The sequence below is a fragment of the Ascaphus truei genome, chromosome 2 (genome assembly GCF_040206685.1).
Source record: "Ascaphus truei isolate aAscTru1 chromosome 2, aAscTru1.hap1, whole genome shotgun sequence".
Lineage (NCBI taxonomy): Eukaryota > Metazoa > Chordata > Amphibia > Anura > Ascaphidae > Ascaphus > Ascaphus truei.
In genome coordinates, this window is record NC_134484.1 from 409,918,527 (window position 1) to 409,940,991 (window position 22,465).

At 42.4% G+C, this 22,465-nt stretch overlaps 1 protein-coding gene across 3 annotated transcripts in view; it reads right to left on the reverse strand.

Annotated features, from left to right (window-relative positions):
• Positions 1–6,280: 6,280 nt before the first annotated feature.
• Positions 6,281–22,465, reverse strand: part of ABCB1 (ATP binding cassette subfamily B member 1) — a 72,989-nt gene continuing 56,804 nt past the window's right edge. Inside the window, exons 25-28 of one of the 3 annotated variants that reach the window (XM_075587441.1) lie at positions 13,060–13,257; positions 11,408–11,614; positions 9,110–9,256; positions 6,281–6,998 (exon numbers count right to left, since the gene is read on the reverse strand). In XM_075587441.1, the coding sequence (XP_075443556.1) occupies positions 6,798–6,998; positions 9,110–9,256; positions 11,408–11,614; positions 13,060–13,257 (753 nt within the window). In that variant the 3' untranslated portion in view covers positions 6,281–6,797. Of the gene's footprint in view, positions 6,999–9,109; positions 9,257–10,821; positions 10,877–11,407; positions 11,615–13,059; positions 13,258–14,613; positions 14,695–22,465 lie in introns of those variants that run through there. The other 2 variants (XM_075587442.1, XM_075587443.1) reach the window with 2 other exon arrangements.

Below are 22,465 nucleotides of genomic sequence, written 5' to 3' on the forward strand. Positions count from 1 at the left end.
GTAGGAGAATTCTGTCCCAGTTACCCTTCCTAATATGTTGTGCTATGTGTTCAATGCCTTGGAAGGTAATGCTTTCTGTACTGCCCTGATGTTTCTCCCGTACATGGCGTAACAGAGGGGTGTCTGCAGCATTGCGTATAGACCCAAGATGTTCTAAAACGCGTTTTCTAAATTCTCTCCGCGTTTTCACCACATTTTTTACTACATGCACACATAGCAAGGTAAATCACTCCTACTGTTTTACATTTTATAAATTGTTTTAACTGGTAGGTACGTGAGTTATCCCAATTGCTAACTGACCTGCTTGAAGTTACAGAATCACACGCTTGACATTTGTGACATTTATGGCAGCCTATAGTTTGTCTCCCTAGCTATGTTTGTGTTGCTATTTTTTTTAGAGAAGTGGCTATTCATCAAAAGGTCCTTCAAGTTTTTTGACGTCCGCCAAACAATACTTGGGCGTTTTTTGAGGGTTTTGTTTAAGACCTCATCATTGGTGAGAATAATCCAATGTATACTTAGAATAGAATTGATGTCACTCCGGTGTGTATTGTAGGTTGCAATACATCTTATTTTTTGGGGGCCCTCTTCTTCCGGTCTATTGGCTAAGAGCATATGTCTAGTTGTTGTTAAGGCACCAAAAACATAGATTGTAAGTTCCACAGGGCAGGGACCTGTGCCTGCAAAATGTCTCTGTAAAGCGCTATGTAAAACTAGCAGCGCTATACAAGAACATGCTATTATTATTATTAAATATTCATTGCAGATTATCTGTTATTTTTCCTTTTTTGTGTGCTGGGAACTATATTATTAGTTTATTATCACTTGTGAGGACATTCACATGCAACCCTGATATATATATATACATACATATATATATATATATATATACACAGTGGTCGACAAATCACCACAAAATCTACTCGCCACACAAAAAAATCTACTCGCCACCTAGTACCAAACGTGTGCTGCTTGGGCCAATAGGAGCTCGCCACGATGTTAAATCCACTCGCCCCGGGCGAGCAAATGTATAGGTTTGTCGAACACTGTATATATATATATATATATATATATATACTGTTGTTACAACAGGAGGCCAGACTTATTTATGAGTTACGGACATTGGCACCCGGTGGCCTGAATGAGGAGTTAAAATTGGGTTGTTACATAGTTACATAGTAGATGAGGTTGAAAAAAGACGTACGTCCATCAAGTTCAACCTATGCTATATTTAGACAACAGATACTTTATTCTATATCTATACTTACTTATTGATCCAGAGGAAGGCAAACAAAAAACCCCATTAAGGGGAAAAATGTATTCCGTTCCTGACTCCAAGAATTGGCAGTCGGATTAATCCCTGGATCAACATCCTTCCCATGTATACTTATTTGGTATATCCCTGTATACCTTTCCCATCTAAAAAGATGTCCAACCTATTTTTGAACAAATCTATTGTATCTGCCATCACAGTCTCCACGGGTAATGAATTCAACATTTTAACTGCCCTTACTGTAAAGAACCCTTTCCTTTGTTGCTGGTGAAATTTCCTTTCCTCCAACCTTAATGGATGGCCCCGAGTCCTTTGTACTGCCCGTGGGATGAATAGTTCTTTTGAAAGCTCCTTGTATTGTCCCTGAATATATTTGTATATAGTTATCATATCCTCTCTTAGACGCCTCTTTTCTAATGTAAATAAATCTAATTTAGCTAGCCTCTCCTCATAAGTTAGAATGTCCATCCCCTTTATTAATTTGGTGGCTCTTCTCTGCACTCTCTCTAGTTCCATAATGTCTTTTCCAAGGATTGGTGCCCAAAATTGTACTCCATATTCAAGGTGTGGTCTTACTAATGCTTTGTAAAGGGGCATAATTATGTTTACTTCCCTTCCATCCATTGCCCGTTTGATGCAAGATAAGATCTTGTTTGCCTTTGCAGCTACTGCATGACATTGGGCACTATTGCTAAGCCTGCTGTCTACAAGCACTCCTAAATCCTTCTCCATCAAGGATTCCCCCAATATATCTCCATTTAATTTGTAAGTCGCCTTTTTATTCTTGCATCCCAAATGCATAACCTTACATTTATCTGTATTAAACCTCATTTGCCATTTACCTGCCCACGTTTCCAGTCTCTCCAAGTCCTTCTGAAGAGAAATTACATCCTGTTCTGATTCTATTACCTTACACAATTTAGTATCATCAGCAAAGATGGAGACTTTGCTCTCGATCCCAACCTCAAGGTCATTAATAAACAAGTTAAAAAGCAGGGGTCCTAGTACCGATCCTTGAGGTACTCCACTCACTACTTTAGCCCAACCTGAAAAAGTTCCATTTATGACAACCCTCTGTTGTCTGTCCTTTAACCAGTTTTCAATCCAGGTGCATATATTATTACTGAGTCCAATTTTCTTTATTTTGTACACCAACCTCTTGTGTGAAACCGTATCAAAAGCCTTTGCAAAATCTAAGTAGACCACATCAACTGTATTACCCTGGTCTAAATTCCTACTTACCTCCTCAAAGAAACAAATAAGGTTAGTTTGGCAAGATCTATCCTTCATAAATCCATGCTGACTATTACTAATAATTTTGTTTTCCATTAGGTATTCCTGAATATTATCCCGTATTAAACCTTCAAGTAGTTTCCCTACTATTGAAGTCAGGCTTACAGGTCTGTAATTCCCCGGGTGTGATCTAGCTCCCTTTTTAAATATAGGCACCACATCTGCTTTACGCCAATCTTGTGGTACTGAGCCTGTGGAAATGGAGTCCTTGAATATTAAATATAATGGTTTTGCTATTACTGTGATTGCGCTAGATATATGCCTTTACTGCTGAACTTGCATGTGTGTGTTTTAAAATTATTTTTATGACCTATTTTCCATCATCTGTGATTTCAAATGTTCACCATAGCTTCCCTTCTCCAGCACAATCTCACTTCCCTTGTTTTTTATGTATCAAGATGTATATGCACACTTTAGATATGTCCCTCTCTACCATATATACCCCAGCTCTGGCTTCAAGTAGCTAGCTGTTTAACCACAAAGTTATGGTTATATGTTTTTGCTGCCTGATTGTGCCGGTGGATGCGGTGCTGTCCCTGTTGTTTATTACTATTAGTGCGCATGCGCTAGCTGTCTGCTGGCATCTGAGGTTGCCAGGGATACTATTGACGTTGCCTGTGTCCTGATTCAGCACGCAGTTGCGTTTTCTCCATTGCCTCCCCGGTTCACAGCATTTCTGGATGCGCATGCGCGATAGGTGATGCGCCGCGAATACCGGCACAAGACGCAAGGCAATGACGTCAGAACGGGCCGTTCTGATTGCAGCATTGAATTCCCTCCGGTCGCAGGGTGGAAGATATGATTTCTCTACAGGTATTGGTTAGTGTTGTGGGACAGTCAGGTGAGGGGCATCTTGATACACCAATCACCAACACCCAATTAGTATTTTGTTTGTGGTGCACTCTGTGTGGGGGTATAAATGTGGGTCACTCACATTTGGTGTTTGCACGGCCCTGAGGAAGGTCTCCCTGTGGGACAGAAACGTTGGCTTTCGTGTAACTGTTTGTTTTCCATACAATTGCCTTTTGGATTACTCCCTGCTGTATGCTGTCTCCTTTACTGGTTCTAGGACTGGTAACTATGCTGTGTGTTCTTCTATGGGACCAGCATCTGCCTTATGCTCTACATTTGTGTGCCGACTGTCTCCGTGATACTATATATATATATACATATTTGGAACGGTAATGTATGTCTATATTATCCATATGGGACAAGCACCTACAGCCTATCAGCACCTAAGGAGTGCCAACTGTTCTATTTGACTATATATATATATATATATATATATATATATATATATATATATATATAGAGAGAGAGAGAACAGAATACAATCAGCGCAAATTCCAAACACTTAGTGGGGTTGTAGTAGTAAAAATATTAACTACCCCTTGCCAATCAGTCAAACAGGAGGTGTTATACCTTACAATCTATTCTTGCTTGAATGCAGCCAATTAGGTCTGCGGCTCCACACTTGCCGCAATGGATAATGTAGAGAAGAAATGACCTAGGCGCAAATAAGCCAGGAAAGAAACAAAGAGAAAAATATCATAGGGCAGTATGTCTGTTACTTTCAGAGTTAAGGTGGTAAGATATACACTTACACTTAATCAGCCAAATATAAGCCTTTAATCCACCACTGGGATTCAGGAACACTGCTGCTGGGATTTCTTTGCTGTTTGCATGGATCTCAGACTCTCCACGACTGCTGCTTGCTTCAGGGGTCACCTTTTCATCTGCAGCTGCGTGTCTCCTTAACATGGGATATAGCTCACCAGGGAGGGGGGGGGGGGGGGGAAGGGGAAGAGGGACAATGGAACAAAAATAGTATAAAACCTTTTATTGTAAAAACTATCTAAAAAATAACAAACAGTATCTCACTCACATGGTGTGAAATAATTTCAAGCAGTTGAGAGTTTGAATTGAGTCTCTCACACTCGTAGAGTAAGCTGTCCGGTCCACTGCACTGCTGCTAGCCTGGTTTACTTCCGCGTCACGTGCTCCGGCTCCAATTCTCGCGAGACTTAGACCTCCAATGACGTCACAGCGCTATCTCCACTCCGTTCTGCAGCGCGTCTCACTCTGCTCGGTTTGCAATGCCTGCAATGACTGCAGGGTCTGCCCTACGCGTTTCTCCTCTAGGGCTTCCTCAGGGGCATAATGCATAATGCCCCTGAGGAAGCCCTAGAGGAGAAACGCGTAGGGCAGACCCTGCAGTCATTGCAGGCATTGCAAACCGAGCAGAGTGAGACGCGCTGCAGAACGGAGTGGAGATAGCGCTGTGACGTCATTGGAGGTCGAAGTCTCGCGAGAATTGGAGCCGGAGCACGTGACGCGGAAGTAAACCAGGCTAGCAGCAGTGCAGTGGACCGGACAGCTTACTCTACGAGTGTGAGAGACTCAATTCAAACTCTCAACTGCTTGAAATTATTTCACACCATGTGAGTGAGATACTGTTTGTTATTTTTTAGATAGTTTTTACAATAAAAGGTTTTATACTATTTTTGTTCCATTGTCCCTCTTCCCCTTCCCCCCCCCCCCCCTCCCTGGTGAGCTATATCCCATGTTAAGGAGACACGCAGCTGCAGATGAAAAGGTGACCCCTGAAGCAAGCAGCAGTCGTGGAGAGTCTGAGATCCATGCAAACAGCAAAGAAATCCCAGCAGCAGTGTTCCTGAATCCCAGTGGTGGATTAAAGGCTTATATTTGGCTGATTAAGTGTAAGTGTATATCTTACCACCTTAACTCTGAAAGTAACAGACATACTGCCCTATGATATTTTTCTCTTTGTTTCTTTCCTGGCTTATTTGCGCCTAGGTCATTTCTTCTCTCTCTCTCTCTCTCTCTCTCTATATATATATATATATATATATATATATATATATATATATAGTGCACCTTTACAGAGGCAATACAAGCTGGTCATTTCCCCCCCCCGGAGATACTTAGCCACTCAGCTAGCAGGGTTCACGTAATGAACGGGCCAATAGGAAGCAATGATGTCATCAGGTTCGGCTTCTTATTGGCCCGCGTGATGCATAAGCTTTAAAAACTTTGCAGAGATACCGGCACTCACTTTGGAGGTTTGTATCTCGGAAAGCAGGGGGTCCCCGGAGCTGAAATGAATGGGGTTCAGTTCTGGAGACTCCCTGCTTCAAACCTATGTTAAAAAAAATGTAAAAAAAAAACCATGCATTTCTCTTTTAATACAGTATGTGTGGGCCTGTTACTTCATAAAGAATGGCGGTAGCAGTTTACGTTATAAAAGATATTGAAGTGTCGTACAGGCGATTCCTTGGATGTGTTTCCACTTTGTCTACTCACTGCTTTGGAACATCCAGCTTACCCCTTTACTCAGTTGATGTACTCTCCTGGATTATACCGCTGCCTCCGGTACATGCTGTTCTGCCAGACTAGGAAGGCTCTGGCTCCACACTACATTACTCACCGGGCTCCTCAGGACAGGTTCTCCACGCGATTCTCTCACTTACTCATGTGCACCTCTCTCCCTATATCTCTCATAACCCTTCCTTCCATGATGTCATCCTTCTTCTTATGATCTCAGTCCTTTCCGTGGTTCACAGTCATTGGCCAGAGGGGTGTCCATCAATATACTTGTGTTCATAGGGGTGTTACATAGTAATCATATAAAAACCCATACGTCATTATAAACAAAAAGGAGATGCAAGGAAATAACTGCGTTTCAGAATCTGCTTAACTGTTCAGAGAAACAGTTTATTCCAGTGTTAAATTGGTAAATAAAAAAACAGTGCTTTATGGACATTAACTTTAAATTACATTACATAATCAAAACCAGCTATTAAATAAAATGTATACAAAATGTTAACAGTATACAAAAATATTAACTCTACTTAATTTGTACGAAATTGTAGAAATAACAACACGGAGTAGATTTTTTTTTTTCACTGGAGAAGGCCACTGTTTACTCAAAATAAAACAGACCTTTTATGGCTGTAACGGTTCTTTGGAGTTTTCAGACTGACATTAGGTGATGGAAGGAATGAAACCTTAACGATATTCCTTGTTTTCCCCTCTCAAACCTATAGGGGTCCAGTCAAGTCTGTGGGATTGCGTGTGTCAGGCAAAGAAACTTGGTCAATAGAACAAACCTCCTTGTATGCTTTAAGCTTTATGACCACACTATAAAAACAGTAACCGCCTGCTTCGGTCTGATGTTTTAGGGTGTTTAATGTCTTGAACGGCCTTCTACTCATGTGTGGCCCAGTTGTATGGTGACCAGAGAATAATAGACTCCTTCCATCTTTAAAAGCTGTTGATGTGTTCCTTGCTCTACAACTTTTCCATTCTGGATCACTGCTATCTTGTCAGCATTCTGAATGGTTGATAATCGATGAGCTATCACAATACAAGTGCGACCTTTTCGGGCTTGGTCCAGTGCATCTTGTACAACCTGGTGAATACAGGGGGGGGGGGGGGGGGGAGCTTGTAAAATGTCTCCTGTAGAATCAATATGAAAAATCAGACGGAAAAAGATTGACACAGAGACAACTAAACATATCCAGACCAAATATGAAATGGAGAAAGCGTTATTACTTTTTTTTTTTTTTTGCCATTTGTTAATTTGGATGGACATGGAACAATGTTAGGCTCCATATTCACCATCCGTATAATTTATGGATTATAGTGTATTTTCTGAACTATATTAATATAATGGCTCTGTGTTTAATAAACAAATCAGTTGCAGCATAAAGACACTCTTTTGTTAAAGGATTACTTAAATGCAGACATCCTTCTTTTCTGCTAAAGTGATTGTGTACTAGAGCTGACACAAGGGCCGCGGACCAGGGGGATGGGGGTGGGGGAGGGGGAGTGAGCTGGGACAAGTGTAGCCGAGACAACCCAGGGGCTTGGCTGGCCGGTGCTGCAACTTTTCATCCAGCTGCCGAGCCCCGGTTCTCCCCAGCCAGTGTGCGCCGGAAGCTGGACGAGTCTTGAAGTCATATCCAGCTTCCGGTACACACCAGCAGGAGAGAAGCAGGCCTGACGTGGGAAAGAGCGAGGCCATCAGCTGCTGGGGAGATCGGTGAGACCCACCCCCAAGGTAAGTGTGTGGTGTTTGTATCTTGGGTGGTGTAGTGGTATCTGTATTTGGGTGTGTGTGTGTGTGTAGTGGTGTCTATTTTAGGGGGGGGGGTAGTGGGAGAATGAGTGGGAGAAGGGGGGGATTGAGGGAGCAGGATTGAGTGAGAGAGGGGGGTGATTAAGTGATAGCGGAGGGGTGGGAGAGTGAGAGGAGAGAGGTGGTGAAAGAGAGAGATGGGTGAGGTGGGGGGTGGGAGAGTGAGGAAGAGAGGGGGGAAGAGTGAGAGACGTGGGGAGCGGGTGAGAAATACAGGTATATAGAGGTGGGGGGAAGGCTTACAAGGCCAATTACATGGGCTGGGGGGCGGGTGGGTTGAAACTCTAGTCCTGGACCCGGGAAATCTGTCGGGGCCCCTGGCTGACACTATGAACTAGTTTGAACGGATTGAAATGTGGGAGCTTTATCCCCCTCCCCCTCTTTGTAAAGTTTAGACAAAGTAGCAAAGTATGGTTGGGTTTAAGGATTATTTTTTTAAGAGCTTTGATGTAGTGACAGAAAAACCCCTGGGCATAGAGTCCACCAGAAACATTTACCAACGCTGCACCCCACGTATGTGATTGATGGGCATTATTTACCAATGCTGCACCCCACGTATGTGATTGATGGGCATTATTTACCAATGCTGCACCCCACGTATGTGATTGATGGGCATTATTTACCAACGCTGCACCCCACGTATGTGATTGATGGGCATTATTTACCAACGCTGCACCCCACGTATGTGATTGATGGGCATTATTTACCAATGCTGCACCCCACGTATGTGATTGATGGGCATTATTTACCAATGCTGCACCCCACGTATGTGATTGATAGGCATTTTAAAAGATTGTAGCACTCTTAAAATACAACATGATCCATTTGTTTCCTTTTTTCCTTCACTAAAAATCAGAGTGTAAGCATTAATTTACATGGGTCTCAACAAATTACTTCTACGGTAGATAATAGACTTCGCCAAGTGTATGTAGGTAGAAAGATGGTGATTCGGTAACGATGTATTGAATCAAACTCTGGCTTTTCATACCTATCGTAGAATGGGTGGGGCAGAGCATATCACCCCCATACTAAGGAGAAGACAATATAAAAGATGATGGCTTCTGATTTTCCAGCCAACAGAGAAGACTGTGAAATGTTTGATATTTAAAGGCAGAGATCAGCTGTGATTAACTAATCTGCGTGCTGCAGCGAGGCAGACTGAAATCCTCGATTGGAATTGCTGCTGCCCCACTCGATAAATACAGGTTATACTCTTTCAAGTAGATCCAGAGGGCTACAGCATAAAAACAAAATAATCTCTGTGGAAAAGGTTACTTAAAAGGCACCAAGAAATGTGCAGGCTGGATTGTACCCTTATAAATGAAGGGCATATTATTGACATTAGAAAAGTAATACAATAAATACATAGATTTAGACGTTACCCTTTCACTCTTTGTATCCAGAGCAGATGTAGCTTCATCCAGCAGAAGAATTTTAGGTTGCCGTACAAGAGCCCGTGCTATGGCTACACGTTGCTTCTGACCACCCGAGAGCTGGGTTCCTTTGTCTCCCACAAAGGTGTTATATGTCTAGTAGAGAGGAGTATTAGAATGAGTAACAACTACAAGTAAAACAGGGTAAAGGAAATAGAATCTACTGAAAAAGCACAAAAGTAGCATGGATAAGCCAGATACACCATTCAGAAGGTATAATAAATATAGTTCAGCCTCTTCACAGGGGAAGAGGTTTTATTTATTTATTTTATATCCCAGTGGCTTGCCAGAAATCAAAATCTTGGGCTGTGACACAAAGCACAGACCGTTTACTCAACGCTCTCACAATGGGGCAGATTCATCAAGCACCAATACAGGTCAATGCACCGATCCGTATGAATGTCCATTCAAGTCAATAGCAATTACCACCGGATCGGTGTGGGATAACCCACATGGAAGCTTGGTGAATGTGACACACATATTGCTGCTTGAATACATTCAAAAATCTATATTGCGGGAAAATGTTCCCTCAAAAGTTTGGAAATGCAACGTAACAAAAGTTAAGACATCAAGGTATGGCTCTCTGATCAACAAAAATCCTGCCCCTTATGGGTTTATTATTAAATGACAAATTACAAACAGTGCTCTTAAATTCAATAGTAGAGAAGAACATCCAGAGATAGGGACGGAGCACAGCTGTAAAAATGCAGGGGCTAACACCAGTAGAGGAAGGTTAAAAAGTAAAATTTTAATAGTTATGGCATACAGGGAACATGTGGTTAACACTCTGACGCGTTTCAGGCAAACGCCCTTTATCAAAGAGTCACTCTTTGATAAAGGGCGTTTGCCTGAAACGCGTCAGAGTGTTAACCACATGCTCCCTGTATGCCATAACCATTAAAATGTAACTTTTTAACCTTCCTCTACTGGTGTTAGCCCCTGCATTTTTACAGCTGTGCTCCGTCCCTATCTCTGGATGTTCTTCTCTACTATTGACTGGCGTGACGCACGCACCAGGACAAGCTGCCATATGTGAGTACTGTATCTCCTCCACTATCTGACCATTATCGGTGTCACTCTAGAGGTTTGTCAAGTGGAGTACTCTAACTGAATTATGCAATGTATCCCCACTATATGGACAGTTATTGCTACTAACTCCTCATATGAGATGCAGATACACTGGGTCTATCAGTCTCACAGGGCTTGATTAACAGCTTATACTACAAACACTTATATTTATGATTCAGGACTTTATTTGGAATATATGTTTCCTATGTACACTGAGCACCGTCATTTGGAACTTGCTTCTATTCTCTTAAATTCAATAAAATAAGATCTGATGCAAATCAACCATTTGCGATGATTTATAATTTCATAATAAGAATTTTTTTTAAACACTCTTCTGTATTATTACTGTATTGATAGTGTAATGACTTGCTGTTTTTAAAGGCAAAAATAGCGAATCATTCCCCAATTGTGTTTCACTAACAAATACTATATATTTAAACTACAGATGCCAAGTTTCTGTGCAAGTGGACTTCAAAATGAGCATTTTACTTCATGCCTGTCACTTTTTAGCTTTCTCTGTTCACAAGGATTGACCTAAGGTTTAAGGTTGCTTCAGTACACATCTCATGCAGCCAGTCCTATAGCCGACTGACCCATTATTCAGCAATGTCTTTCTCTTTCACTCTTCCATCTAATTGGGTCCCTAATCTGCATATTAAAACAAGAAGAAGGCTTCAAGTTAGACACAATGAGTCTGTGTTGTGAGACAATTGGCAAACCCCTCCATAGTGCACAATACAGAAAGGCTAATAAACCCTCAACCATCTACATTGCATCCAAACCCCAATCGTCAAACTCGGTATCCTGTTTGATCAACTGGAACATGCCAATGTGAGGACTATGGATAACGAATAGTGTCTACTGATTTCCCAAGCACAAGTGGTAAGCTCTCTAACAACACTCACACGTTGCTGAAAACCACAATATGTACAGATGTAGCAAGACTTACTGTCCCTGACATCGCAGACAGACAAACAAAAGTCTGCGGGGGACTATGCTTTTGAATTGGATCTCCCGCAGCATTAATCCTTTGGGGCCGCGGAAGACACTAAGCTTTGCTACAGCTGTATGTACTTGCCACTAAAAAATGATCTCATTTTGGCCAATTAAGCATACTAAATCTAAGGAATAATCTAAACGCAGAAATATCAGTAAAAGCAAAAGCAAGGGCCTACTTACATCGGGTAGAGATTCAATGAAACTATGGATATTGGCTTCTTTGGCTGCCATTTCAATCTCTTCTTGTGACACCTCCCTGCTGTTATCACCATATGCAATATTCTCAGCAATGCTGCAGTCAAACAGCATGGGCTCCTGGGACACAATACCCATCTGTGCCCTGAGCCACTGGATGTTCAGCTTCTTCACACCATAGTTATCTAGACTCTAGAAACAACATGCACATATGACAATGGTACAGGGCTACAAGTATTTCTGTTAAATTAACTTTAGCATTCTGTATGAAGGGGACCTGTTTGTATATAAAACACAGAGCAACGCCAGAGATCTAAGAAATATTAACAAAACACAGAGCTGCATTAGATATATAAAAACACATTAAACATTTCATTAATTATTGTTGGATTCTTACAAAAGGAGCTATATTTACAATCTACAGCTCAACCCGTTATAGTACGATCTGCTACAACGTGGATCCGCTTATAACGCAGTCTGAGTGTGGCTCCCGATTTATAAACATCTCCAAGGGTTTAAAAAAAAAATAACGTTCAATGCTTTTTTGACTTACCCGGCATCTGCAGCTCTTTCCTCTCTGCAGCTCTCTCTTCTCCCTGCTTCATCAGGCTGCGTCCACATGCGCAGCTTTCAGTTTGACTTTTGAGCACAGAAGAGGGTCACATGACCCTTCTTTGACCAATAACAGCCCAACAGTGAATACATTTTATATAATACACATGCAAGAATCGAACCCACGACCCTTCATATGCTAGTAGCAATTCTCTAACTGCTAGTTAACTGCACAATGCAATCTAATAGATGTTAAGTTTATTTATAGAGTCAGATTCATCACACCAACCCTGTGGTGTAGCAGCTAGAGAATTTCTACTAGCATATGAAGGGTCATGGGTTTGATTCCTGCATGTGTATTATATAAAATGTATTCACTGTTGGGCTGTTATTGGTCAGAGAAGGGTCATGTGACCCTCCTCTGCGCTCAAAAGTCAAATAAAAAGCCGCGCACATGGATACAGTCTGATGAAGCAGGGAGAGGAGAGAACTGCAGATGCCGGATACGTCCTCGCTGATCGTGGTGGCCATTTCACGATCCCGGTTATAACGCGATCCCGTTTATAACGCGATCCCGTTTATAACGCGATCCCGTTTATAACGCGATCCCGGTTATAACGCAATCTCATTATGTGGACCCCGAGCACCGCTTTATAACAGAGTTCAGCTGTACTATAGATTCTGATTCCCCAATACCAGAGTATTTGGAATGAGAAATATTTGACCAACTATTAAAAATAAAATAAAACAGTATTTGTCTGAGGTTTTAAACTGAAGCTTCACAATATAGGGCCATAGTTACTACGCGGTGCTACTCCATATGTCAGATTTCAGTGTCGGAAGGCAACTTATTTCCTATTGAATATGTGTTTTCTAGCGTCCGTATTGTAGGTGTTTTATGGAAAAGCAGCATTTAATAAATAAATCTCAGTTGTGACTACAGATATCATCAAGTAAAAAACATTTCTATGTATTTCTCAATTAATGAAATGACAGATTCAAAAGTAAATCTGAAAACCCACAGAGCAATATATATATATATATATAAAACACTCATCACAAAAAATCTCTACAAAATTAATTACCACTTCACCACTGTATGGGTCGTAAAACCTCTCCAGTAGTTGAACCGTTGTGCTCTTCCCACAGCCGCTGCTTCCCACCAGTGCTAGGGTCTCTCCTTTCTTTACTGTGACGTCCAATCCTTGAAGCACAGGGACGTCCGGCCGGGTCGGGTAATTAAACATCACATCTCTGAATGTCACATTCCCACTGAATTGTTCCTGCAATTAATGAATATACATCTGTGTTAAGTAGGGTCCTTTTTGGAATAATCACCAGTGAAGCAAAACATTCAACAGAAATTGGTAATATTTTTCATGTTATTACAGTAATATCACTTCAGGACAATAGGCACTTACAAGTTAGGTTACTTTCCTGCAAAGTCTGCCAGAGGGTCACTGTATATTACCCAATGTTAACCGATATAAACCAACTCCTGAACACTTACTGTAATTGCACTATTATTGTTTATGTGTCATGATCTAACCATGAACATGTTATATTGTGTGCAGTATGGCAGCAGAACGGTTAACCAGCAAACAACCCACTCTTTGCTGCAGCAGGACAGTGAGTTAACATTTTGGGGTACGTTCTTTTTTTTTTTTGTCTCAGAAACAGGTGCAATAACTAAAAAGTTGCAGGGAACATAAGTGATGATTGGCATTATGTAAATGACATTTGAATTTGTATCGCTTAGCCAGTCTTGCAGATGCAGGGGCCTGCCTCGGCAGTCCGAAACTGGAAGTTAGGCTCTGGTCGAGTCGGGCTCAACTTCTGCTACCAGCCGCTTGGGTGGGCCTCCCTGTACCTCCTGCTATAACGCTGGCTCCGAGGGGAGTGAAAGAGATAGGGGTGGGGGAGTTATAGAGGAGGGGGTTGGAAGATATATGGGGAGGGAAAGAGTAACTGAGTGGGGAGGGAGAGTAAGACAGAGAGGGGGAAGAGTGAAAAAGACAGGGGAGTTTGAGTAAGGGGGGAGTGGGAGACCTACAATATGGGTAATAGTGGCGTACAAATACCACAGCCTCAAGAACTGAGGGCCATATTTACTTAGCAGTGACAAGCAGAAACGCATCTTATTTTCCAACACATCTTGTAAGTATGGCCCTGAGTTCCCAATGTACTGACTCCAGATCTGAAGTAGTTAAAAAGTTCAATGCATGATATTCTACTTTCAAAAGCACATTTTTAGGGAACTAAGCCCATCTCTGCTGTCTACAGTAACCCTTTCAAGCTATAGAAATCTGCTCATATATTTTGTCTGTCACTATATAAAACTTCCAAAAGATGAAAATTACAAGCCAATATCTTGTGACACTTTCCTATTTTTATACATAAACATGAATTACCGGAAGATCTCCCGTGGGGGACGGGATAAAGCGGTGCACTGACCGAGACGAAAAACCATGGGAGCCGCATCGCAATGAAAAATATTTATTTGGCTGTCAGCAACATTTAAAATAGAGATTGAGGAACCTCTAACGCGTTTCGCGCAACTGTGCGCTTTATGAAAGAGTAATGTTCCTTATTGTGAAGTGAGTTTAAATAGATCCGTCAGAATCTGTTTGCCATTATTGGGGTCGTCAAGAAATTTACTTTTTCCTCTTATGAGACATTGTTGGAAAATGTTTCACTGGGATTGTTTTCTGATCAATATACTGTAAATATAAATATAGAATCAGTATTTGTCATATAAATCTGACATAGGTTATACTTGATGGACTTATGTCTTTTCTCAACCTCATGTACTATATAATTATATAACAATAATAAGGAACTGCACAATACCTCCCCAAACGTACATGCACACCTACATATATACCACACTCTGTATCATCACGCTTTCCACTCTGCACAATACCTCCCCCAAACGTACATGCACACCTACATATATACCACACTCTGTATCATCACGCTTTCCACTCTGCACAATACCTCCCCCAAACGTACATGCATACCTACATATATACCACACTCTGTATCATCACGCTTTCAACTCTGCACAATACCTCCCCCAAACGTACATGCACACCTACATATATACCACACTCTGTATCATCACGCTTTCAACTCTGCACAATACCTCCCCCAAACGTACATGCACACCTACATATATACCACACTCTGTATCATCACGCTATCAACTCTGCACAATACCTCCCCCAAACGTACATGCACACCTACATATATACCACACTCTGTATCATCACGCTTTCAACTCTGCACAATACCTCCCCCAAACGTACATGCACACCTACATATATACCACACTCTGTATCATCAAGCTTTCAACTCTGCACAATACCTCCCCCAAACGTACATGCACACCTACATATATACCACACTCTGTATCATCACGCTTTCAACTCTGCACAATACCTCCCCCAAACGTACATGCACACCTACATATATACCACACTCTGTATCATCACGCTATCAACTCTGCACAATACCTCCCCCAAACGTACATGCACACCTACATATATACCACACTCTGTATCATCACGCTATCAACTCTGCACAATACCTCCCCCAAACGTACATGCACACCTACATATATACCACACTCTGTATCATCACGTTTTCAACTCTGCACAATACCTCCCCCAAACGTACATGCACACCTACATATATACCACACTCTGTATCATCACGCTTTCAACTCTGCACAATACCTCCCCCAAACGTACATGCACACCTACATATATACCACACTCTGTATCATCAAGCTTTCAACTCTGCAAAATACCTCCCCCAAACGTACATGCACACCTACATATATACCACACTCTGTATCATCACGCTTTCAACTCTGCACAATACCTCCCCCAAACGTACATGCACACCTACATATATACCACACTCTGTATCATCACGCTATCAACTCTGCACAATACCTCCCCCAAACGTACATGCACACCTACATATATACCACACTCTGTATCATCACGCTTTCAACTCTGCACAATACCTCCCCCAAACGTACATGCACACCTACATATATACCACACTCTGTATCATCAAGCTTTCAACTCTGCACAATACCTCCCCCAAACGTACATGCACACCTACATATATACCACACTCTGTATCATCACGCTTTCAACTCTGCACAATACCTCCCCCAAACGTACATGCACACCTACATATATACCACACTCTGTATCATCACGCTATCAACTCTGCACAATACCTCCCCCAAACGTACATGCACACCTACATATATACCACACTCTGTATCATCACGCTTTCCACTCTGCACAATACCTCCCCCAAACGTACATGCACACCTACATATATACCACACTCTGTATCATCACGCTTTCAACTCTGCACAATACCTCCCCCAAACGTACATGCACACCTACATATATACCACACTCTGTATCATCACGCTATCAACTCTGCACAATACCTCCCCCAAACGTACATGCACACCTACATATATACCACACTCTGTATCATCACGTTTTCAACTCTGCACAATACCTCCCCCAAACGTACATGCACACCTACATATATACCACACTCTGTATCATCAAGCTTTCAACTCTGCAAAATACCTCCCCCAAACGTACATGCACACCTACATATATACCACACTCTGTATCATCACGCTTTCAACTCTGCACAATACCTTTACACATAAGCTTTTATAATGTATGTACACCTTATGAAAACATACACTCGTCTGTCTTGTACACTTTTTGTCTCGTCTGAACACAAAACCTTTTTCTGCAGACATGTGCAAAAAGGTTTTATGGTTAGACGAGACAAAAATATAACTTTTTGGTCTAAATTCCAAGTATTACGTCTGGCGCAAGCACAACACACCATGCCAACTGTCAAGCATGATGCTTCTCTTCAGTAGGGACTAGGAAGCCTATCAGGATAGAGGGGAGAATGGATGGTGCAACGTACTGGCGAATCCTTGAGGAAAACCTGTTTCAGTCAGCCAAGACTCAGATATTGGGAAGGAAATTCATATTTCAGCAGGACAATGAGCTGAATCACAAAGTCAAAGCCACACTGGAGTGGTTGAACACGAAGAGAATTAATGTTCTTGAATAGCCTTGTTACTCTCCTGATGAATCCAATCAAACAATTACGCAAGACTTGAAGATTGCAGTCCATCGACGATCCCCAACCATCTTATCAGAACTGGATTAATTTAACCGGAATAGGCATACATCTCACCATCCTACTGTGCAAATCTAGTAGAGACCTACTGTACCCAAAAATACTCACAGCAGTAATTGTTATAAAAGGTGCTTCTACCAAGTACTGACTTAAGGGGCTGAATACTTGTGCAACTTGGGCAGTGAATTTCATTTTGTACATTTCCTTTGCTGGCATTTTACCTCCTTCTCCTCCTCTTCATCCTCCTCCTCCTTCTCCACCTCCTCATATAACAGTGTTCAGATTAACAACTAGTTCTGTAGCTTTGAAAAACTGTGCATCCATTATTTGTAATTCAACAACATGTGACATTATTGGCAGGGGTTGAATACTTCTGCAAACCCCTGTAAATCACTCCTCATTTCTCTGGCACCACCTCCATGGTCAGGAGACATTACTGGTATAGCCCAACTCTTAGTAATAAGGGAGGGGGGGGGGGAGAGGTGGAGTAACCCCGCTCAGCCACTAGGATATGAGAGTAAGGACTGGAGAGGGTGCTATCAGGGATAAAGATATGTACTGAGAAACAAGGAAAGGATCCCACAAGATGCACTCACTGGGGGTAGAACTCAAAATAAATAAATTTTATTAATGATAACAAGAAAAAAACAATCTAATTAAAACCTGATATCCTGGCGCATGTTTAGGCACAGCGGAGTGTGGAATGCTTGATATAAGTCTATGCCTGGGTATTAACACTGTATGAGTGATCCAGGATATGGACTAGTAGCTATGTTCATATATAATTATCCCTGATTATGCTGCAGTCATGATGTTGCTAAGCAGGTAATAACAAATGTTTGCTCAAAAAACGACTTTTGTTCTGCTGCCAGTGGGTATGAAGGGGTTAACCAATTGTCCCACTTTGTCATGGATGTTAAGCAAGCTGTAGTGATCGCTTAGGCAGCTTTCTGGAGTCAGAGGCAATGATTCATTTGCTCCCCATAGCTCAGAGTGTGTATCAAAAAGTGCCAGGAGGTAAACAGTTAACCTACTTGGCCAAAGATACCAGACAGGCAGTAATGATCGTGTGTGTGTAGCAGCTTGCTGGAGTCAGACGCTGCGAGTGATTCTGCCACACACTGCAGAGTGTATGGCAGGGGAGTGCCTGAATCGCCGAGTGCAGGGATTTATAGTGAGATGAACAGGAAAGCAATCCTAGCTAGTGGGATCCACAACTGGCCCACATCTTTTTTAGCTAATTGTACTCCACTCTGTGAACCCTACTGACCACACTACTAGCTAGTGGGTCGCGCTGATGACGTCACACAGGACGTCTCACCCGACACGTGTTTCGTTCCTGACTGGAACTTCTTCGGGGGTGGGCGGGTCTATGCTCCCTGCAGCCTTTTATGTACTCTGGTTGTCATGGTAACCCAGTAGCATCATCATGACAGAGTATGTAATGACAAGCAAAGGGGAAAAGGTGATCTAGGCAGGGAAACAAGGTTAAAAAACGGGTCCTATTAACCCATGAAAACAGGTTAAAAAAACATACAAGTTGAAAGCTCATGAAGAGATACTGTCAGAGGCAAATTAATAAGCACATAAGTTGTAATTGAGTGTTTTTGAGTGTGTTGAATGGTAGACTGTATTCAATAAAACAATAATCTCACAGGGGAGATTGTGTGGCAGGCTCTTATTTCAACAGGAAGGAGGGGGGTGAGGGGGGGGAAGGGGGGGAAAAAAGAAGGGCGGGGGGGGGAGGGGGGAAGAGAGGGGGGGGGAAGGATAGAGGACTACAGAAAGGGGGTGTATACAAAACCCTCATTCAAACCCCCAGGAGATAGGGTCCCCAAGGTGTATATCCACCTAGACTCTTTTCTCAGTAGAGCATTGTCTAGATCCCCCTTACGTATCCCCAATTTCACAAGGTCAATCCCCTGGAAAGATAGATTGGAGACATCCCCCCCATGGGCAGAATTAACATGTCTGGCAACGGGTACGTCCTTTTTAGTGTTAACGGTGCTAATGTGTTCCAGAATCCTTCGTCTAAATTCACGTGATGTCTTCCCAACATATTTTGTACCGCATTTGCATGTTATCAGATATATAACTCCCTCTGTTTTACAGTTAATGAAATTTCGCATACCGTATTGTTTATTACTATGCGAGCCATTAAACTGTTTTGAGGTATGTATATATTTACATGCCTTGCATGCACCACACTTGAAGGTCCCAGTTATCCTGCTGCTGTCTAGCCATGTTGTGTTGTCATGGCCTTGATAGTGGCTGTGTACCAGACAGTCCGCAAGATTGCGTGGGCGTCTATATGTAATAGACGCCTGGGGGTTTAGAACCTTTCTAAGGTCGTTATCCGCCAGAAGGATGTGCCAATGTTTGTTCATGGAGTCTCGAATCTCTCTCCATTGTTTGTTGTAGGTGCCTATCACCCTGATGGGTTGGGTGCCCTCATGTTCTGCTTTCTTGGCATACAGTAGTGTTCCTCTATCTGTGCGTTTTGCCCGTTTATATGCTTTGTTAACACAGGATCGACTGTACCCCCTGTCGAGAAACTTATTTTTCATTTTTAAAGATTGGATCTCAAAGTCTTTAAGCGTCGAGCAATTCCTCCTGACCCGTAGGAATTGGCCCGTTGGTATCCCTTGTATCAAGGGTCGTGGGTGATGGCTTGATGCCAACAGAAGGTTATTGGTTGCCGTAGTCTTCGTGTGTACCGTGGTGTGGAGCAGACCCAGAGCATCCTTGTAGATGTCAAGGTCTAGGAAGGTAATACACTCTTGACTCAAGTTGTACGTAAGTCTAAGGTTATGCGTGTTCTGATTCAACTTCTCTACAAATGACAGGAAAATTTCTCTTGTTCCGCTCCACACCACGAGCACATCATCGATGTAGCGTGACCAGAGCTCTATATGCTGTGTGAACTCCGACATGGTATCGGTGAACACACTACTTTCTTCCCACCACCCCAGGTATAAGTTGGCATACGTGGGGGCACAGGTTGTGCCCATCGCCGTACCCTGGAGTTGGTGGTAATATTTGTTCTTAAAGAGAAAGTAGTTGTGTGTCAATACATATTGCAAAAGTTCAATCACGAAAGCATTATGGTCCCTATGTTCAGCGCTTCTTGTTTTAAGGAATGATTCCACTGCTCTGAGACCCACCGAATGCTGTATACTGGTGTAAAGTGATTCAACGTCTAGGGACACCAAAAAGGTATGTGGTGTCACCTGGACGCCGTCAATTTTTTTGAGGATGTCGGTCGTGTCTTTTGTATGTGATGGGAGGGTAACCACAAAAGGTCTTAGGACTACATCAAGATAAGTGCTTGCATGCTCGCTGAGAGAATCAATGCCCGATACTATTGGTCTTCCCGGAGGATTCTTGGGATCCTTGTGTAGTTTGGGTAGTGTGTAAAAGGTAGCTATTTTAGGTTTGTTTACCAAAATATAGTTGAACTCTTGTTCAGTAATCACTTTCTTAGTGAGGCCTGTTCTCAAAATTGACTGTAGTTCTTGGTGAAAAGACCTGGTGGGATCTTCATGAAGGATTTTATAGCATGTTCTATCACTTAAGAGTTTTATGTTTTCACGGATATATTTCTTTTCGTCCATCAACACAATATTTCCTCCCTTGTCAGAGGGTTTCATGATTACCTCCCTAAGGTCACTCAGTTCCTGTAGAGCGATTTTCTCCCCTGAAGTCATGTTATCTGTCCCTCCCCTAGGTGTTATTTGTTCGAGGTCATTGACAACCAGTTTGATAAACATATCCACGTTCGTGTTGGAACCTATGTAAGGTGTAAGGGTTTTCTACTGAGAAAAGAGTCTAGGTGGATATACACCTTGGGGACCCTATCTCCTGGGGGTTTGAATGAGGGTTTTGTATACACCCCCTTTCTGTAGTCCTCTATCCTTCCCCCCCCCTCTCTTCCCCCCTTCCCCCCCCCCCTTCTTTTTCCCCCCCCTTCCCCCCCCTCACCCCCCTCCTTCCTGTTGAAATAAGAGCCTGCCACACAATCTCCCCTGTGAGATTATTGTTTTATTGAATACAGTCTACCATTCAACACACTCAAAAACACTCAATTACAACTTATGTGCTTATTAATTTGCCTCTGACAGTATCTCTTCATGAGCTTTCAACTTGTATGTTTTTTTAACCTTTTTTTTAACCTGTTTTCATGGGTTAATAGGACCCGTTTTTTAACCTTGTTTCCCTGCCTAGATCACCTTTTCCCCTTTGCTTGTCATTACATACTCTGTCATGATGATGCTACTGGGTTACCATGACAACCAGAGTACATAAAAGGCTGCAGGGAGCATAGACCCGCCCACCCCCGAAGAAGTTCCAGTCAGGAACGAAACACGTGTCGGGTGAGACGTCCTGTGTGACGTCATCAGCGCGACCCACTAGCTAGTAGTGTGGTCAGTAGGGTTCACAGAGTGGAGTACAATTAGCTAAAAAAGATGTGGGCCAGTTGTGGATCCCACTAGCTAGGATTGCTTTCCTGTTCATCTCACTATAAATCCCTGCACTCGGCGATTCAGGCACTCCCCTGCCATACACTCTGCAGTGTGTGGCAGAATCACTCGCAGCGTCTGACTCCAGCAAGCTGCTACACACACACGATCATTACTGCCTGTCTGGTATCTTTGGCCAAGTAGGTTAACTGTTTACCTCCTGGCACTTTTTGATACACACTCTGAGCTATGGGGAGCAAATGAATCATTGCCTCTGACTCCAGAAAGCTGCCTAAGCGATCACTACAGCTTGCTTAACATCCATGACAAAGTGGGACAATTGGTTAACCCCTTCATACCCACTGGCAGCAGAACAAAAGTCGTTTTTTGAGCAAACATTTGTTATTACCTGCTTAGCAACATCATGACTGCAGCATAATCAGGGATAATTATATATGAACATAGCTACTAGTCCATATCCTGGATCACTCATACAGTGTTAATACCCAGGCATAGACTTATATCAAGCATTCCACACTCCGCTGTGCCTAAACATGCGCCAGGATATCAGGTTTTAATTAGATTGTTTTTTTCTTGTTATCATTAATAAAATTTATTTATTTTGAGTTCTACCCCCAGTGAGTGCATCTTGTGGGATCCTTTCCTTGTTTCTCATAGCCCAACTCTTACCACAGAACTGTACTAGTGCGAAAAAAGCACATAAGAGCTTCAGCCTGCCGGTGAAATGAGGAGTCATTTATCAAGTTGTGATTTACAAAGCTGAGATAAAGTTGAAACTTGATATCTTCTTGCCGCACTGTTCTAATAC